Raw genomic sequence first — 19,373 nt, forward strand, 5'->3', positions numbered from 1 at the left:
GCAAATTGACGCCTCGTAAGTAAACTCCCAATGTCCCTGTGGGCTTTAACGCTGGCAAATTGTGGCCAGTGTTTGCCACTTCGCCCTTTAGTAAATCTGCCCCTATGTGCGCACGCTAAAGCCAATGCCTTTGGAGTGAGGCAGAAATATTCAAAAGGAATATGATTCATGGGAATTCATGGGAAGCATTGGTAGTATACATAACTCATACAACTAAAGTAAGCACAGTTTGCTCGCAGAACGGTGTGGTTTTGTCAGCTGGGCACTCTCAGCTCTTGGCTATTGTTAATGGTTCAATGCAATGAAAAAATTGAGTAAAAACTCAACAACAACTGGACGACTGCAGGTTTGTTTTCCCTGATGTCACAGTGTATTTTCTATCTACTTTCTTCCTCCCAACAGGACCCTGCAATGCTCAAGGCAAATGAATTTGCAGCCTTACCCTAATGTAATCCCTTGATATTCACGTACCGTGTGTAAATACAGTCTGTTGAAGTTATAACCAGTTTCTTACCTGTCGTTTTGCTGACCTCTCTGGCTGGAGCTGGAATTAACTTAAAGGAAAACTATACCCCCCAAACAATGTAGGTCTCTAGTAAAAGATACTGAGTAAAACAGCTCATGTGTAAAACCCTGTTTCATGTAAATGAACCATTATCATAATAATATACTTTTTTAGTAGTATGTGCCATTGGGCAATCATAAATAGAAAATTGCCATTTTAAAAAATAAGGGCCGCCCCCAGAGATCGTAAGATTCACTGTGTACACATACAAACCACATGTAAGGTCACATGAGCCAATTAACAGACAGAGTTCTGCCTTTTGCTTCCTCACTTCTTCCTGTTACAGTTAGTGTTGTAGTATTTCTGGTCAGGTGATCTCTGAGGCAGCACAGATACAGTCACGAAATGGTGGTTCAAGGCAAGAGATGTAAAAGGGCAATATTTATGTAAATATATATTCCAGTTTGGTAAGATTCTTTAATATGTCATTCAATTTGATATAAACTATCTGTTGCTTAAGTATTCATTTTGGGGGTATAGTTTTCCTTTAAAACAGTAACACCAAAAAAATTAAAGTGTTTTACTACTATAATTTATATAAACAAGTTGCTGAGTAGCAATGGCAGAAACTGAAAAAAGTCTATATGGCACAGGTTAAATAGTAGATAACAGATAACACCATTATGTTCTACAGAGCTGAGCCTTTTCTCCTTTGGATGGCTGCCCCCATTGCTACACAGCAGCTTATTTATATAAACTATAGTAGTGTTTCTGAAGCAAACACAGCAGATTTATCAGGGCACCACTGCATTATATTTTTATTACTTTAAAACAATTTCATTTTTTGATGTTACTGGTCCTTTAAGAAACGATGCAACCGTGAAAGTGGAAAGCCTAAACAATATGCCAGTGTTTCCTCTCACACGCTGCAGTCTATAAAATAAATAAAATACTAATATTTAAAACCATAGGCAATCGGAATTCACTGTTGCACATCTCTGTGGATGAGGAAGAAGTGTGACTGTGATGCTGCCGAGGCAAGGCGCTGTGTACACAAATGTCCACTGTGTGGCGCTGCTGTCTACGAACTGAAGAGAAACAAGAAGAATACATTTTTTGTTAAGCTTGTATAGGGAGTGTCGTAATATTTGCTGCAAATGTATTTATTTTTATTTGATTTCTCAGTCTCACTTTTAACATTAATGGATAACATAATACAACATATAATTTGCCATAATGAGCTAAATACACTGCCCTATTAAAGCACATGCCATAAAATTGAAAACCTGATGTTTTGGGCTTCTGTACCGAACAGGGCCGCCATCAGGAATCACAGGGAACTAACTATACTACTAAGTTAGCAGGTCTCTTCCCACCCAAGGGACACCTATTATTAGCATTGGTTACCATAAATATTAAATAAAGGGCCCATTCCTGCAACACCACACCCCTGATCCACCCCAGACATTCTCCAATATTACCAACCCTGCCCAATACTCACCAACACCCCATTCAAGCCCCAGCTGAATCCATAACTGATGGGTTTGCAGTACATCCCTCCTACTGGAGTTTTCCCTCTGCGATGAGCCTTAACATGAAGATTTACAGTAAATAGCTTTTATTGTAGGCTCTTGCAGATTTATAATTAAAGAATAAAAATGCGAACTCCCTCCCGTGCCCATTTATTGCTTTCTACCATGTCTATAAGTAGCACATTCTAGCTAATGCCACACACAGTATGGAAACTTTTCCTTATTGGTGGTGTAAAATTTCTTCTTGTTTCCAACTGGTTTTAAGCTTCGCTGCACCTTCTCTGTTTTAAAAAAAACACCCCATGGCAACATATTTCTCCTATTTGTGCTATCATAATATATTATCTAGTTATACTAAAAATGCCTTATTTGACCTTTTAAAGTCTAGGTACTGATTTAACAACTGAAAAGGCAGTTGTCATACTTCTGTCCTTGACCAAAATGCACAAATTCCCCAAGCGTCGGTCTCATTCTGAAGATCACCGAAGCAGCTGAAGATGGCGCCCGTGAACTCTGCTGGACAGAATCTGCACGGAGGGATAAGTAAAGAGTTGGGGGAATTTGCCCGGGGTAGGGGGATATAGTTTTTTTTAACTTTAGCTCTCCTTTAACATTCAATGACTCCTTACATGACATTTTCTGTTCCTTCAGCCTATGCAGCATAACCCTGTCCTGTTTTCATACTCTCCTTTAGACGGCTCACCTTCCTCTCTCCTGGGATGGCACAAGCTTGAAATATATTTCAGATGTAGCCCCATTACCTTACTCTGTCTCACCTTCCCAACTTTTTTTTAACCCTTTATTAATATGAACTCCAAATTACCTATAAATTAGCTATAAACAGATGCAATCAGCGGGCAATGGAAGAACAGCCTGTGGACTTGGAAGTCACGAGGATAAGCATTTCTTTCGCTAACATATTGTAATAATATATATATTAGTTCCAATTCACACTGTAGAATCCACTGTTCCTAATGCATATAGTGCACAGAGGAAACATTTAGAATTCTGCACCGGGACATATGTATGCTATTGTGTATATATGTGTTTTGTTTTAACGTTTCTCAAATTATCCCTTTCAACCAGATAATGGATAAACTATACAGGGTACTCATCAACAATTCAGCTGCATAAGGTATGGCTATAAAGAAGCAAATGTAGTCCAAGGACGATGGCAGATAAGGAATCTCTCCAATGGGTGACTATTTACTCTTTTATCCACGAGAATGTTATACATGACTTCCTAAGGGCAGAGACACACACTCAGATTTGGGGTGATAAGTCGCCCAGCAACAAATCTCCTCTTCTTCAGGGCGACTAATTGCCCGAACTGCCTCCCGCCGGCTAGAATGTTAATCGCCGTTGGGGTGGTAATCGGTGTGTGCTTCGTTTTCTAAAGTTGCCTCATAAAGAAACTTCGGGCAACTTCGGAAAATGAAGCGCCCCGAGTGCCATGCCGCCAGCAAATTAGATTCTAGCCGACGAAATAGTGGCGAATTATTGGCAGGCGACTAAAGATTCAGCCGAACCAAATCCTAATTTGCATATGCAAATTAGGGGTGGGGAGGGAAATCGTTTGACACAAAACAAGTAAAATTATTTTTCCCTTCCCACCCCTAATTTGCATATGCAAATTAGGGTTCGGTATTTGTCCGAATCTTTCACAGAGGATTCGGCCGAATCCAAAATAGTGGATTCGGTGCATCCCTAATTTATATCCAATTAATATTAAATTATACATAGTGATATATTCACTACAGCATGAATATATAAAAGACTGCTCTGACTGATGACACAGTAATTCACGTGAACACATTAATCCAATGTTAATACTAATAGCAATAATAATAACAATAATATAAATATTAATATTGTATTGTTCGGGGATTACATATATGGCATATACTAATCATATTGTACAGAAATTTGATAGCGGACAGCGAGTTCAATCTTCGTATAGACATACCGGACGGAAGTGGCCGGGTCCCGCGAGAGCTGCGACCAACGGAGAGACGCTGCACAGCGAATGTTGAGCGCCGCTTCTTTTTACACATCCTCAATCATTGTCTGTTCTCAGAGGGAATATGTTTCAGCTTAATTATGATGCACTAAATAGAGCAAAGCAAATCACATACCTCACCCAAGCCAGTAAACTCTGTCACTTCAACAAAATCGAAACTTGCTTTGGTTTTTTTGTTTTTATCCTTATTTTGAAAGCTGCACAGAAAGAGACAGTGTGCCAATGTAAAGAGTCAATGTGCTTGTTGTAGTATGTGGGAAGATGCATTTAAAATAACAAAAAAAAATGACATAGGAACGTACAAAGTTACAAAAGGCAGTTTTCATTCACGAAGTGTAAGATTGGAAAGCAAAACTTGCACAAGAAGAAAAGCTTTGCAGTACAAACCAGAACTAATCTCAAATGCTGTCAATTCTGTTCCGACACGTTTATGATGCAACATACACGTTTTCTGTGGCTTCTCTTTAAAAAGACAAACACAGTACCAAGAATAATTGCAACTAGGGATGCACCGAATCCAGGATTCGGTTCGGGATTCGGCCACGATTCGGCCTTTTTCAGCAGCATTCGGATTCGGCCGAATCCTTCTGCCCGGCCGAACCGAATCCGAATTTGCATATGCAAATTAGGGGCAGGGAGGGAAATTGCGTGACTTTTTGTCAGAAAACAAGGAAGTAAAAAATGTTTTCCCCTTCCCACCCCTAATTTGCATATGCAAATTAGGGTTCGGATTAGGTTCGGTATTCGGCCGAATCCTTCGTGAAGGATTCGGGGGTTCGGCCGGTGCATCCCTAATTGCAACACATCATTACATTGTATAGCTACTGCTAAAATAACAGCTCGTGGATTGAGTTATTAGGGTCAGGGCACACAGGCAGATTCGGGGAGATTAGTCTCCTCTTGTTGGGGGCGACTAATCTCCCCCAACTACCCCCCCCCCGCTAGCTAGAATCTAAATCACCGGCAGGATGGCACTCTGAGCGCTTAGTTTTCCGAAGTTACCCCAAGTTGCCTCATAAGGAAACTCCAAGTGTCATCCCGCCGGTGATTTACAGGCAGGGGAGGCAGTTTGGGGAGATTAGTCACCCTGAAGAAGAGGAGATTTGTTGCCGGGCGACTAATCTCCCCAAATCTGCCTGTGCGACCTGACCCTTAGATGAAAAATCTGTCAGGATTTACATTCCATCCATGCACTTGTGCCAGCAGTCGTACAAACTGTAGAGGAGCCGTGTGTCTAACAGCAAAGTAGAAATATATTGAATAAAGTAAGGTGCTTTCATGAGTTAAGAAGGACAACACAGGCTTTTAGCAGCATTTTAAATATTACGTTGTTATTGGCTTTTTCTGTAGCGCTTGGTCAGATGACTTCCCATTCATCTTCAAAATCAGAGTTGACCAAGACACTGTCGTGTTTAGAAATGTTAGAGTAATGGCTGTAGGTCTTTGTCAGACGCTGTAGAAGATACCGTGTTGCCCACAGTTCATCCAATGGTGTCACTGCAGGAAAAAAGAACATCAGCACTGGAGCGCATATACAGTACACAAGTTTTCATAACATTATATATCTTAAAATCACCATTAATATTTTATTTTCTCTACCTTTGCTTAGTTTATTGTCATCCTTTTTGTAACATAACCAGCAAACTCACTTGGGCCCAAATTATTACAGATTTCACCACTGAAGAAATACAGCTGCATTTGGTAATCCCACATATGTACAAATAGTGGGTGTAGGCTTAGGAATCAGGTAGTCACTGGGGATATCAAGGTTGCACAATTTATAGAGCCTAAGGTCGATAAAAGCTGCCAACAGATTAATCAGTAGCTTATTGGGCAGTGTATGGGGGTCTCAGATGGGCTTCCCTGATCGATAGCTGGTGAAAGTTGGCCAAATGTTGATCGGGCAGTTTTAGAAATCCCATCAGATTCTATCCTTGGTTCGTTGATGCGGTTCTCAATCTGATAGCCCTAATCTCCTCATTGTGATCCAATCATTGGGCCCTAGGGCCCACGATTGGATCAGTCTGATATCATCCACCTCAAGGTGGGCATATTGTGGAGAGATCGTCTCATTTGCTGATCTGTTTATGTATGTCCAGCATTAGCTACCCCTCTGCTTTACTACCTGAATTTTCTGTCATCGATATGGATACAGTAGTCATAAAGTAGGAAAGGGTTTCTTTGTTTTGAAAGAGCTGCAGAAACAACAATTTGAGTATCATCATGAATACCCCAAAGGTCAGCCATGATTGTGAGGGTGTTACATAAAATGCTACTCTCTTAAGATGGATAAGTATATGGAAATATAGATGGCTAGACAACCACCATTTCACATAAAACATGCTCAAATGTAAAAAAAGAGTTGGGGAGCAACACAAGCATTACAAAACTTCCAGGGGGTGCATATATGTAAAGGCTGTAACTGGTTATTTGTTAGCTTCTATGTGAACTTGCAGCATACAGTAGGCTTGTTTTGGCAGTGCACATGGCTTTTATGCAACCAAAACTTGCCTCCAAGCCTGGAATTAAAAAAATAAGCAGCTGCTATAAGGCCACTGGTGAGTAACATGTTGCACACAGTTGGGGACCGCTGGCATAGAGGATAACTTTTAGCTGAGTTCAAGCATAAGAGGCCAGGTTAACAGTCTGCTCACAGCCCAGCTAGTCTAAAGCTGGCCATAGATGTTGAGATTTTTAAAAGATCAGATCCTGATCGTGGGACCGCGATCTTTTCAGAACGATCGTACAAATTTACCATCAACTAAAAAGATCAATTTGGCAGGAAAACAAAGTGTAGCTGCCTGCTTGGCCCTGCAAACATAGATAGATTGCACTGGGACCGACAAAGATTTTTTGACCTGGCTGATCAATTTCCTGACAGATGTCGGCCGAAAAATCGTAAGATGTACGATCGTTCGAATCCCACCAACCGCACGATAATTTCGAAGGATTGGTCGGACTTCGCTGAAATTGGTCGTTCGGCAAGAAGAATCGTCGCGTCTATGGGGAGCTTAAAAGTGATAAGTGGAATCATGAGATTATATAGTGCTACCTAGATACAGTCCAGCATCTCATTTCTTTCCCAGTGACCAATGAGTGTTGCGGTGTAAAGTCAGTTTACAATGATGACATAAGAAAGTTTTGCAAATTTCACAAGAGGGAAAGTCCCCTTAGCTGGAAAACAATAGTGCAGTGTTATTTTAAACATGTGTGTGAATTAAATCACCCACACGGACATCAGGCAGCTTACTGGTTTAGTAGGGTGCTCCTTAAAGGGATTGTTCACCTTCAAACACTTTTGTTCAGTTCAGTAGGTTTCAGACAGTTCTCCAGAAATAAAGACTTTTTCCAATTACTTCTATTTTCTTCTATTTTGGATTGTTTCTCTAATATTGAAGTTTTTTTTTTTTACCTTCTAAAGCAGCTGTGGGATGGGGGGGTCGTCGACTCTGTAACTGTTCTAAATTGATACATTTAGTTGATACATTTGTTATCTTTGTCCCTGCTGCGTATAATCCACAAGTTTCATTAAAGGGGAACTCCACAAAAACATAACTTAAGCTTTCTGAAAAGTGAACATAATTTCAAGCAACTTTGCAATATACACCATTTAAAAAATATGCAGACTTTTCATGATTTTTGATGGTTTCAGACAGTTCCTTAAGCCTAGCCCCCTGCTCTTCTGCTGATCTTTCTGACTACTTTGCTGAGCTGTCTGACTACTGTTACTTTGTATCAACAGCCATCTGTCCTCAGCCTGCATCCTCCAAACCCCACAATTCTCTGTACACGTGATTTCAATAAGGAAAGGAACATCATAGTCCAATACATTGTGGGTTATGTAGTTCCTGCATGTTGTCTGTAAGCTGTGGAGAAGTTGTTACAATTTGTAACATCAGTGTTTAGTCCCTCCTTCCCTGCCAGGATTTCAAACGATGCAGAAAGAGAAGAACTGTTACACAGCTGGATTTCAGAATAAAAAATGTCATTTATTCATACTTTTTGAAGAAACTGGTAACTGTGATGGGTATATTAGGGGTTTTTGTGTTATGTGGCCTCTTTATCAAAATTTTGGTTTGCAAGCCGGAGTTCCCCTTTAAAGGCAGCTGTTAGAATTGATACAATAGTTGCTAATATTCCAGATACTGCAGAAAAATGTATAAACTAAATTGTGACAGTTCAGATGCTCCTGGATCACTGAGCTGCCAGCAGATGGCATATTATTGCCTTTATGGTTAGATACATGGTTGGGTAGTGGGTGATGAAAGCAGCTAGATTATTTTGGCTATGTGTGCATATTTTAGCTTAAAGGGTTTGTTTACCTTCAAATTAACTTTAAGTATGACATAGAGCGTGATATTCCGAGTCAATTTCACAATTGGTTTTCATTTTTTATTAGTTGTGTTTTTTGAGTAATTTCACTTTTTATTCAGCAGCTCTCCAGTTTGCAGTTTCAGCAGTCGGGTCGCTAGGGTCCAAATTCGCCTACCAACCATGGTCTGATTTGAATAAGAGACTGGAATATGAATAGGAGAGGACCTGAATAGAAAGAGGAGTAATAAAAAGTAGCAATAATAATAATAAATGGGTAGCCTTACAGAGCATTTGTTTTTAGATGGGGTCAGTGACCCCCATTTGAGAAGAATCCAAAGAAAAAGGCAAATAACTCAAAAACTATAAAAATAAAATAATGAAGACCAATAACAAAGTTGATTAGAATTGGGCATTCTATAAGAATATGTCGTACACAGATTAACCACAGAACTGATCCACAGCAGCAGATGAGCAACAGCTGGAAAGCTCAGTTCAGTAACACAGAAATATGTCAAATCCGGTAAATAATGAATGTTGAGTCGTGTTGTTTTATATAAACCTTCCCCTACATTACCTGAGGCCTTTTTCATTCACACTCACCTGTTTCTCAAGCGTCAGTCATGCTCTGAAACACACGCTCCCCACTCTCCATAATCACAACATTGTACAGACAGCACTTAGGCACAGCCCACATTAGCACAAACCCCGCCCTTCCGTTCCAGCCCCGGAAGGCGGAAGTGGTGCTGTGCGTTCCACGGTGTTGAGCGTGGAGACTAAGGGAACAAAAGTAGTAGCGTGAGAGATAGTATGTAAGCGAGGCGTTGGATGTATGTTCGCACAATGGAAAGTAAGTTGTTTTGGGAAAAATTGTAGAATTGTTTTGACGGGTTGCAAAGTGATTGTCCCTCCTGGGCATGGCTGGCCTGTGCTATAATAATAACAGCACATATGTGTATCCCATTCCCTGGGGTCCAGCTATAAGGGGACTGGGTGTTTATTTCTAACAGTTATTGTCACTGCACCCAATCATAACATCTTTAAAACCATTTACTGGGATGTTTCTCTTCTTGACTATCATCAGCTTAGCCTTGAGTGATGCCAAAAAGATTCAGTTACCCACTAGGGCCACCACTCTCCGAACTAAGGGGCAAATTCACCGTAAGCGCCAAAAATACGCTAGTGACGCGAAGTTTTGCCAGGGTGCCGCTAATTGACTAAAATCCGAAGTTGCGCTCAGGGAGGCGATAGGTAGCAAAGTTGTGCTACCGTTAATTCGTCAAGCAAAGCGAAGTTCCGCTAGCGATGCCTAATTTGCATACGGCGGGAAGTTAAAGTTCAATATATGTTGCAGCAAATACATTACACTACGCAAGCCTGGGAAAGCTTTATAAAATAAAGTTGTTATATTGCCCTATACATGTGCCCACTGTATAGTTTAGGTGCCATATGTTAGGAAATGTAGGGGGGAAGCCGGTTACCCCCCAAAAAAATTACCATCTTTTTCAGCCTATCAACCTTAAAAAAGTAAAAGATGCCAGCGTTTTTTTTTTGAGGCAAGCCCTATCTACTCTATTGCACTTCGCCTGGTCTGAGGTGGCAAAGGCAAGTCTGGCGCAAGAGGTAACGTTCAGTAAAATGCGCAAGTTAGTGAATTAACGTAGTTACGTCCCTTCGCCATAGCTCAACTTCGTCTGGCGTAAGGGTGCGAAGTAGCGCAAGAGTAGGTCCACTTCGCTATCGAATTTACGCCAGCACCCGTTAGTAAATGGGCGACGTAACGAAATGACGCCACACTGGCGAATTTGCGGTAGCGTTAGCCGCTTTGCACTTTAGTGAATGTGCCCCAAAGTGGCTAATTTTGTCACCGGAATAATATCTTTATTCTGATGGCTTTTCAGTTTTTTGTTTAATGTAAATAACACATGGTTAAAATGCAGATTTTTTGGTACTATATAGGTCTTTTTTCTATACACATACATGAAACTGGAACTTTAGTAATCCTGAAAAGGAGAGGAGGATAACTGGAAGCCCCAACACTGGTTACACACACAGTGAAACCTCAATTTTAAGTCCCCTGATTTTAAGTTTTCCTGCTTTTGTACATTTTTTATTTGTGGTCCCACCAATTTATAATGCATTTCAATGGGTGTATTTCCCTGATTTTTAGTAATGTTTTCCCGGATTTCACATCAAAATTTTGTCTTGATGTTCCCAAAAACTGCATTTTTTCTTCTATGACTGTTATTATTTGTGAAATAAAGAGGGTTAAAATACTAACCAGATGTATATTTTGCCATGGTTCTGTCTGTAAATGGTCAATTCCATTGAGTCTGGCCCTTATACAGTCCTGCACCAATTACTTATTGCTTTAGGTTTTGTATGCGTCTGACAGTCTTGCTCTCGTCCCCCCATAATGTAACATTAACACTGTGATGCTTAGAAGAGAATTCAACCCTAACGTTAAAAACCTGTACCCTCCTCCCCCCCAACCTAAGTGTTAACCCCGGGCAAATGCCCCTAATGTTTTATTTACCCCTCGTTGCAGATTCAGGCATCAGAGTTCACGGGCCCCATCTTCAGCAGCTTCAGTAATTTTCGGAATGAGACCGGTGATTCAGCAATTTTCATGAGTTTCAGCGCATGCGCAGTTGTCGCTAAACAAAAAATTGCTCCAACTGCGCATGCACCGCCACGCCGGTCTCATTCCGAAGATTACCGAAGTGAAGAAGATGGCACCCGTGAACTCCGATGCCTGAATCTGCACCGAGGGGTAAGTAAAACGTTAGGGGCATTTGCCCAAGGTTAACACTTAGGTTGGGGGGGAGAAGGGAAGGGGCATAGGGGCTTTTTAAAATTTAAATTCTCATTTAATAAAATGGTTTTAGAAACCTATTACCTGTGAGGATATTCTGGAATCATTCACAGTTAAAGAACTAAAATAAAGCTGAAGGAAGCATTAGGTTAGAAATGGTGCACCTTGTGTTTTTGATTTCTGTACTGTCCCAAGTCTAATTATAGTCAATTCAGGTCGCATCAATTGTCTGCACTCCTAATTCCTGGGTGCACTTTTCTTTTCGTGTCCTCCCACACGTGGAAACACTAGATAAGGACTCAACGGGCAGCACTCACTTGAAAGCGCCTTTATTTTACACAAGCAGAGCAACGTTTCGAGCCTTCTCGGCTTTTTTTGTCAAGCTAACAATCATGTACATTTCCTCCTTTTATCCTGTTACAACACAGCACCGTCTAGACAATAAGTCTATTTTTTGATACAAAGCTCCACTTATCTGTTACAATGTTCCATTTCTCATGTGGCTTGTGTAAAATAAAGGCGTGGAGTGCTGCCCGTTCAGTCCTTAAAGGAGAAGGAAACCCCCTGGGCGCAAAAACCCTCCCCCCTCCCCTGTGTTGCTTCCCCTCCCTCTTCGCCTACCTGTCCCGCTGGGCAAATGCCCCTAACTTGTTACTTACCCTTCTGCGCAGGTCCAGTCCACGGAGTTCACAGACGCCATCTTCTTCCATGCGATCTTCCTGCTTTTTGGCGCATGCGCAGTTGGAGCATTTCGCTGGTACGGATCTACTTCGCATGCGCCAAAAGTCACAAAGTTTTCCGATTCCACTTCGTGACTTTTGTCGCATGCGCAGTAGATCGTAGCGGCGAAATGCTCCTGCGCATGCGCCGGTCAAAGCAGGAAGAAGATTGCTTGGAAGAAGATGGCGTCTGTGAACTCCCTGGACTGGACCTGCACAGAAGGGTAAGTTACAAGTTAGGGGCATTTGCCCAGCGGGACAGGTAGGCCAGGAGGGAGGGGAAGCAACACAGGGGAGGGGGGGGAGGGTTTTTGCGCCCAGGGGGTTTTCTTCTCCTTTAACTACTGTCCCAAGGCTAACACAGTAAATATGTGCGCATTCCAAGATGCCTCCATTTGTTCCCCGTATTATTTTCTGCTGATTAACTTCACATCCACTTGCCTGATATCCGTTACCTGAGCTTAGGTACCTGCTCACAATATGAAGTGTACTTAACAAAAAATGTCTGACATTTAGATTCAGACATGATCAATAATCAGCCCTGTAGCATCAGCTTTTGTGAAATAGCTTACTTTCTGCTATTGGTTTGATAATGTCCAACAACCCATAACAACAGCCTAGATCACTCTGGTCATGTACCGTGTTTTTGATATGATGGCCAGATCAAATGAGCAGTTGCTGTGGAAAATGTTGAAGGCATTGACGAAACTTTTGACTAGTTCAGTATATAATATACAGCATTTGTAACCATGTTCTTTTTTTTTTTTTTTTGAGCTTTTCATCCTCCTATAAGGTGCTCAAACGCTTTTCAACAGATAAGTGAATCATTAAAGGGATCCTGTCATCAGAAAACATGTTTTTTTTCATAACACATCAGTTAATAGTGTTACTCCAGCAGAATTTTGCACTGAAATCCATTTCTCAAAAGAGGAAACAGATTTTTTTATATTCAATTTTGAAATCTGACATGGGGCTAGACATTTTGTCAATTTCCCAGCTGCCCCTGGTCATGTGACTTGTGCCTGCACTTTAGGAGAGAAATGCTTTCTGGCAGGCTGCTGTTTTTACTTCTCAATGTAACTGAATGTGTCTCAGTGGGACATCGGTTTTAACTATTGAGTGTTGTTCTTAGATCTACCAGGCAGCTGTTATCTTGTGTTAGGGAGCTGCTATCTGGTTACCTTCCTATTGTTCTTTTGTTTGGCTGCTGGGGGGGAAAAGGGAGGGGTGATATCACTCCAACTTGCAGTACAGCAGTAAAGAGTGATTGAAGTTTATCAGAGCACAAGTCACATGACCAGGGGCAGCTGGGAAATTGACAATATGTCTAGCCCCATGTCAGATTTCAAAATTGAATATAAAAAAATCTGTTTGCTCTTTTGAGAAATGGATTTCAGTGCAGAATTCTGCTGGAGCAGCACTATCAACTGATTCATTTTGAAAAAAATGTTTTTTCCCATGACAGTATCCCTTTAAAAACTGTGAAATGAAACGTGTCTGGTCTTTATCAATTTTGATTGGTGTTAACATCTGTGTTCCTTTGCAGGTAAAAGTCCTGGATACATAACACCAAAAAAGCCAGCATTATCAGCCAGTGCAAGAAAAATCAAAGACAATGCAGCAGACTGGCATAATCTGATGCTTAAATGGGAGACCTATAACAATGATTCATTCAATATAGCAAGCAAGATTGTCAATCTAAAAATAACTGCTGAGTAAGTATTTGTGTGGTCCTAGTAGGTGTCAACACTTACTGTTTGGAGCTTTAAGTAATAAAGGTTAAATCTGGATTTTTTTTTTCTTTTACCACTGAGCCCCAGAGAATCAGCATTCCATTCTCTTATGCAGGCCGGCCTATTGGACCAATTGGGCCCAATAGGGCCCCGCACCACAGGGCAGCACAGATATTTCCCTCAGCACATGATGCTGCCTGGCCTGCCCCCAACTTTGAGAGTCCAGCCCATCCCCAAATCCATAGGTCCAGCCCACCCCCAACTCTGATAAGCCAGCCTATCCCCCAACTCCATAGGTCTAGCCTGCCCCCAACTCTCATAGGTCCAGCTTTCCTCCAACCTTGATAGGCCCTGCCTGCCCCCAATCCAACCAAGCCTGCTCCCAAGCTGAATTGGCCCAGCCTGCCCCAAACTAATTGGCCCAGTCCACTCTCCTATTTCCTCCCTCTCTCTCTTACCCTGTGTGCCCCTATTATGTGCCCCTATTTCATCCCTCTCATTCTCTTACCTTGTCTGCCCCTTTCCTTTCTATTTTGTGCCTGTATGCCCTTATTTTCCTAAATACTTGGTGTGTCAGTAGCCAGCAACACTTTGTCTAGGGCCCCCCCCCCCAACATGGTCCCAATTGGGCCCCACATTTGATAGGATCAGCCCTGCTCTTATGCTAACAATTTGTCATCTCCATCAGATTAATAAGTAAGCATCAGCTTGGTCACGTCTGCCAGTTTTTTGTATGAAAATTCATAGAAATAATACATCAGAGCCATAACTATCTTATACGTTACATCCTTCAAATACACAAAAGCCATAAATATCTTGTAAATTATATACTTATAAACGGTGAGTTCTGATGTCATTTCTGTCACGACTCGCTGAAATCTGTGTATTATAATAAATATAATTTATTATAACGAAAAATAACGAAGAGCCTTTATATAGTGAATAAAGTACCCCCAGTTGCAAAATATGAGGATATTAGAAGTTACCTCGTAGTTTCATGACCTTTATAAAAACACTCGGCCTTCGTGTTTTTATATGGTCATGAAAAGCCTCGGTAACTTATAATATCCTTATAATTTACAAGAGGGTGTACTTTATTCACTATATAAAGGCTCTTCGTGATGTCATCAGTTATAAACGGAGCTTAGTGATGTCATTTTTGTCACATGACTCACTAAAACTTGTGTATTATAATAAATAAAGAACCGCTTGGTGGAAAATATGAGGATATTAGAAGTTACCTCGGAGTTCCATGACCTGTATAAAAGCACTCGGTCTTTGGTCTCGTGTTTTTATATGGTCATGAAACACCTCAGTAACTTATAATATCCTTTATTTTGCATTAAGTTGTACTTTATTCACTATATAAGCATTGCCTGGTGATGTCACATAGCACTGAACCTTCGGCCTTGTGCTTATATGTAATCATGAAAGGTCTTGGTAATTTCTAATCTACGGTTACTATGAGGCCAAAAATTATTTTTGTGTTGACAGAACTCTAAGGTTAAACATAGAGAAATTATGGATAATTGAAAACTATCTAGCAGCTTCCCTCTTCCACAGTGGTATGCCAAGTATATAGCCTCCAGTCTGCAACCTATGCTACTGAATCCGAATCCTGCTGAAAAAGGCCAAATCCCGAACCAAATCCATAATTCCTAATTCCTTTAGATAAATAACCAGCTTTCTGATATCATCTTGGGTATTGCAGCCTTCAGGAGGCTAAAGGTGGCCATAGACACACAGATACTATCGCACGAAACAAATTTTCGTACAATATTCAGTGCGTGTATGGTGGGAAAAGAGTTGGCCGGAATCAGCAGAAGACTTGGATATCGGTCGGCTCGCCGATCAGGCTGGACGGAAAATTTTGATCGGGTGCATTTGAAGGGACCCAAATATCGGCCATTGTTAGTGCTGAATCGTCAGATACAGGTAGAATTCTATTGTTTCTACCTGTATATCTGAAGATTCAGCTCTACACGCTTGTATTAAAATGAACGATCTTTCTTGGAAAGTTCTTTTCCAAGAAAGATCGTCATTGTTACGTCTATGGCCACCTTTAGGGTTTACTTTTGAATTTGATAAACCCTTAGATATTTTTAAAGAGATACTGACACCTGAAATTAAACTCTTTTTTACATCTATCATAATATTGGCTTTGCAAGCTACTTCTAACTTTGCCATAAAATATTTGCATGATGCTTTTACATTACCTGTCTGATGCCCCATGTTCCTGTATGACTGGGCTGCCATATTTGTGCAGCAGGAGTCCGTTAGCATTAGAAACTGTAACTGACAGGCTGAGATGGGACAGTCAGGTTGGCAAAGTCAGAGTGTCAGAGAGTCAGGCTTAGGAACTTCAACTAACAATTATATACAAAAACAAACCTCTCAGCAACAAATGATCAACATGACCTATAGGTAACATTTAATGTACATTCATATGCTAAAATTCATTTTTTAGTGTCAGTATCACTTTAAATGAACACATCAGTATAGAAACCACATATCTGCAAAGATCTTTATCACCTGAGGGCAACAGGAGCCATTTAATCAGCATTGAATGTGTCAATAACACAGAGACAAGGAGCTTTGCTTTTAGGGCGGAGACACACTAGCAGATTCGGGCATATTAGTCGCCCTTCGACAAATCTCCTCTTCTTCGAGCGACTAATCTCCCCAAACTGCTTTCCGCTGGCTAGAATGTAAATCGCCTGCGGGAAGACACTCGGATCGCTTCGTGTTCCCGTCGGCGATTTATATTCTAGCCGGGGGAAGGCAGTTTAGAGAGAATAGTTGCCCCGAAGAAGAGGAGATTTGTCACCGGGAGACTAATCTCCCCGAATCTGCCAGTGTGTTTCTGCCCTTACAGAGATTTTAATGTTTTGTAGATCTGCAGATAGAATGTTGTTAGACGAACCCTCGCCTAATAAGGATAACATAACGACGGACAAAGTGGAATTGGACAGACTGTGCTCGGAATTACTTCAAACCATAGAAAATATGGTATGTCACTAGACCCAATTCACATGAATTTTTTTAGTTTTGGTAGGATGTAGAAGTAAACATTCACTGTATATTCTCCCTCTAAGGAAAAAATATGGACCAAGATGGAGAAGATAACTGCCACTTTTAAAGGAATCTGTGATCTTGAAGCCTATCAGTTCCCTGGCGATACTTCTAAGCCAACTCATTTTCACACTTGGCCAACAACCCTTTTCTGTAAGTAGAAATTATATGAATAATATTCCGAAATATGTCTGTTAAAGAATAATACAGCCATTCCCTTAGAGGACCAGTCACTAAGACCTTGAAACCCTACCAACGATTCCGAAGCAGGAATACCCCTTGCAATTCATGTAGTAGGGTGGCATGTTTTGATTTGCCTTCTTGCTTTTGTTTCTGCATCTCAGAAATGCAAATAAATTACACAATATTATACAATATTAGATATCACAGAAAAGAACTAAAACCCACACAATTGTGATAATTTTTTAAAGGGATCCTGTCATCGGAAAACGTTTTTTTCAAAACGCATCAGTTAATAGTGCTACTCCAGCAGAATTCTGCACTGAAATCCATTTCTCAAAAGAGCAAACAGATTTTTTTATATTCAATTTTGAAATCTGACATGGGGCTAGACATTTTGATAAATTTCCCAGCTGCCCCCAGTCATGTGACTTGTGCCTGCACTTTAGGAGAGAAATGCTTTCTGGCAGGCTGCTGTTTTTCTTTCTCAATGTAACTGGATGTGTCTCAGTGGGACATGGGTTTTTACTATTGAGTGTTGTTCTTAGATCTACCAGGCAGCTGTTATCTTGTGTTAGGGAGCTGTTATCTGGTTACATTCCCATTGTTCTTTTGTTTGGCTGCTGGGGGGGGAAAAGGCAGGGGGGGGGAATATCACTCCAAATTGCAGTACAGCAGTAAAGAGTGATTGAAGTTTATCAGAGCACAAGTCACATGACTTGGGACAGCTAGGAAATTGAGAATGTCTAGCCCCATGTCAGATTTCAAAATTGAATATAAAAAAATCTGTTTGCTCTTTTGAGAAATGGGTTTGAGTGCAGAATTCTGCTGGAGCAGCACTATTAACTGATTTTTTTCCCCATGACAGTATCCCTTTAACTATACATTGCAATGTTTAGTGTAAGATTTCAGTTAAATGTCCACTTTATGCAACAGCCTTAGAAATGCTTCCTCCATATGTGAATGTTTGTGTGTGTGACAACATATATCTCTTTAGAGCCAACTCTACACCCCCTCACCCTGAGGACCTTTGTTTGCTGGAAACTTCAATGCTTATCACTGCTATTTTAGCAGTAGTAGTCAGGTTGCAAGGGCTAGTAGAATTGCTTGGTATTGCTTTTATAATGGCCTTGCTAGGATAGACAGGAGCGTTGCAAGGGAACACTTTAAATTTAACTGGAGAGCTGCAGATCAAAAAGTCAGTTTGAAAACTACAAAGAATATAAAAGTCCAATCTGTTTTTAGGTATTCCTTTTGTATGTAAAATCATTTACTTGTAACTGCAATATCTTATCTTAATCCTCATCTTTTGCCTTTCAGATGAGACCTCCATGAAAATGGTAGATATGTACAAGAAAGAAATTCAACTTAAAAGGACTATAGTTGGGGACCTTGCACATACATCAGATCAGGACTTACGAATGGTGTATTTATCTTGTTGGTTATATCAGCCTTATATCGACAACAACATCAAAGTCTTACTTGAAAGTATGCTGCTGGAAACAGGGCACAGGCCCATCTAATGGTTTCAGACCCATTAAAGGAGAAGGAAAGCTGCCCCACTGACTGATGACCAATGGCAACTAGTTCTCCAGTCCCCACTGGTTATTTCCCCCGTATACAAGTTTAGAATTCAACAGTTATATTTTGTACATAGGGCCTATTATACTAGAACTCTCCTTCACAGGCTTAATCCGATGCTCCCGAATACATGTTTGCGGTGTGAGAGGGAAGAGGGTACTTTCATGCACACGTTTTGGTCTTGTTGCAAACTGCATTCCTTCTGGGTGGCCATTCAGGCTCGGATAACAAAACTACTAGGGTTTGAGCTCCCACTTGACCCTAAATGGTACTTATTATGTATGGACCCACCTACCCCACTGGCATCCCCAGCCCGTAAAATGGTTAACAAGTTACTTTTCCTGGCCCGAAAGCTCATAGCACTTCATTGGAGGGCATCTCTCCCCCCTACATACCAGGCATGGGAAAAAGCGGTCCAAGACTTGCAAAAGGTAGAAGATCTCATAGCTAGAAGGAATGGTACTTCCAAACAGTATCTTAAGATTTGGCAATTATGGATTTTGGATGATGTATAACTGTCTGTTTGACCTTTTTTCTGTAATTCAACCTTGTGTTTAGACTGTTTTGTACGTCTGACTGTTATGCATATATGCACATCTACTGCTGTAAAACTGCTAAATACCTGTGTAATGTTTGTTCTAATAAACTTACCTGAACCAAAAAAAAAAAAAAAGAAGGAAAGCTACCAAAGCAGTTTATTGCCAATAGATTAGCCACAATAGTGAAAACTAGAATTCTATATTTATTCTGTAGAATGCTTTACCATACCTAAACAGCTCTAGTAGCTGTTGGTTTAGTATAGCAGCTGCAATATTAGCTTGGTGTGACATCACTTCCAGCCTGAGTCTCTCCCTGCTCACTTATAGCTCTGGGCTCAGATTACAGCAGGGAGGGGAGGAATGGGG

At 40.8% G+C, this 19,373-nt stretch overlaps 1 protein-coding gene across 1 annotated transcript; it reads left to right on the forward strand.

Annotated features, from left to right (window-relative positions):
* Nucleotides 1–9,103: 9,103 nt before the first annotated feature.
* On the forward strand, nucleotides 9,104–19,141 carry cinp.S (cyclin-dependent kinase 2 interacting protein S homeolog). Its single transcript, NM_001092701.1, is given in 5 exon segments — nucleotides 9,104–9,218; nucleotides 13,449–13,617; nucleotides 16,530–16,644; nucleotides 16,731–16,860; nucleotides 18,208–19,141. Coding segments are annotated over 5 exon segments (624 nt in total). The 5' UTR covers nucleotides 9,104–9,211; the 3' UTR covers nucleotides 18,411–19,141.
* The last annotated feature ends 232 nt before the right edge of the window (nucleotides 19,142–19,373 follow it).

This window comes from Xenopus laevis, chromosome 8S, assembly GCF_017654675.1.
Source record: "Xenopus laevis strain J_2021 chromosome 8S, Xenopus_laevis_v10.1, whole genome shotgun sequence".
Taxonomy (NCBI): domain Eukaryota; kingdom Metazoa; phylum Chordata; class Amphibia; order Anura; family Pipidae; genus Xenopus; species Xenopus laevis.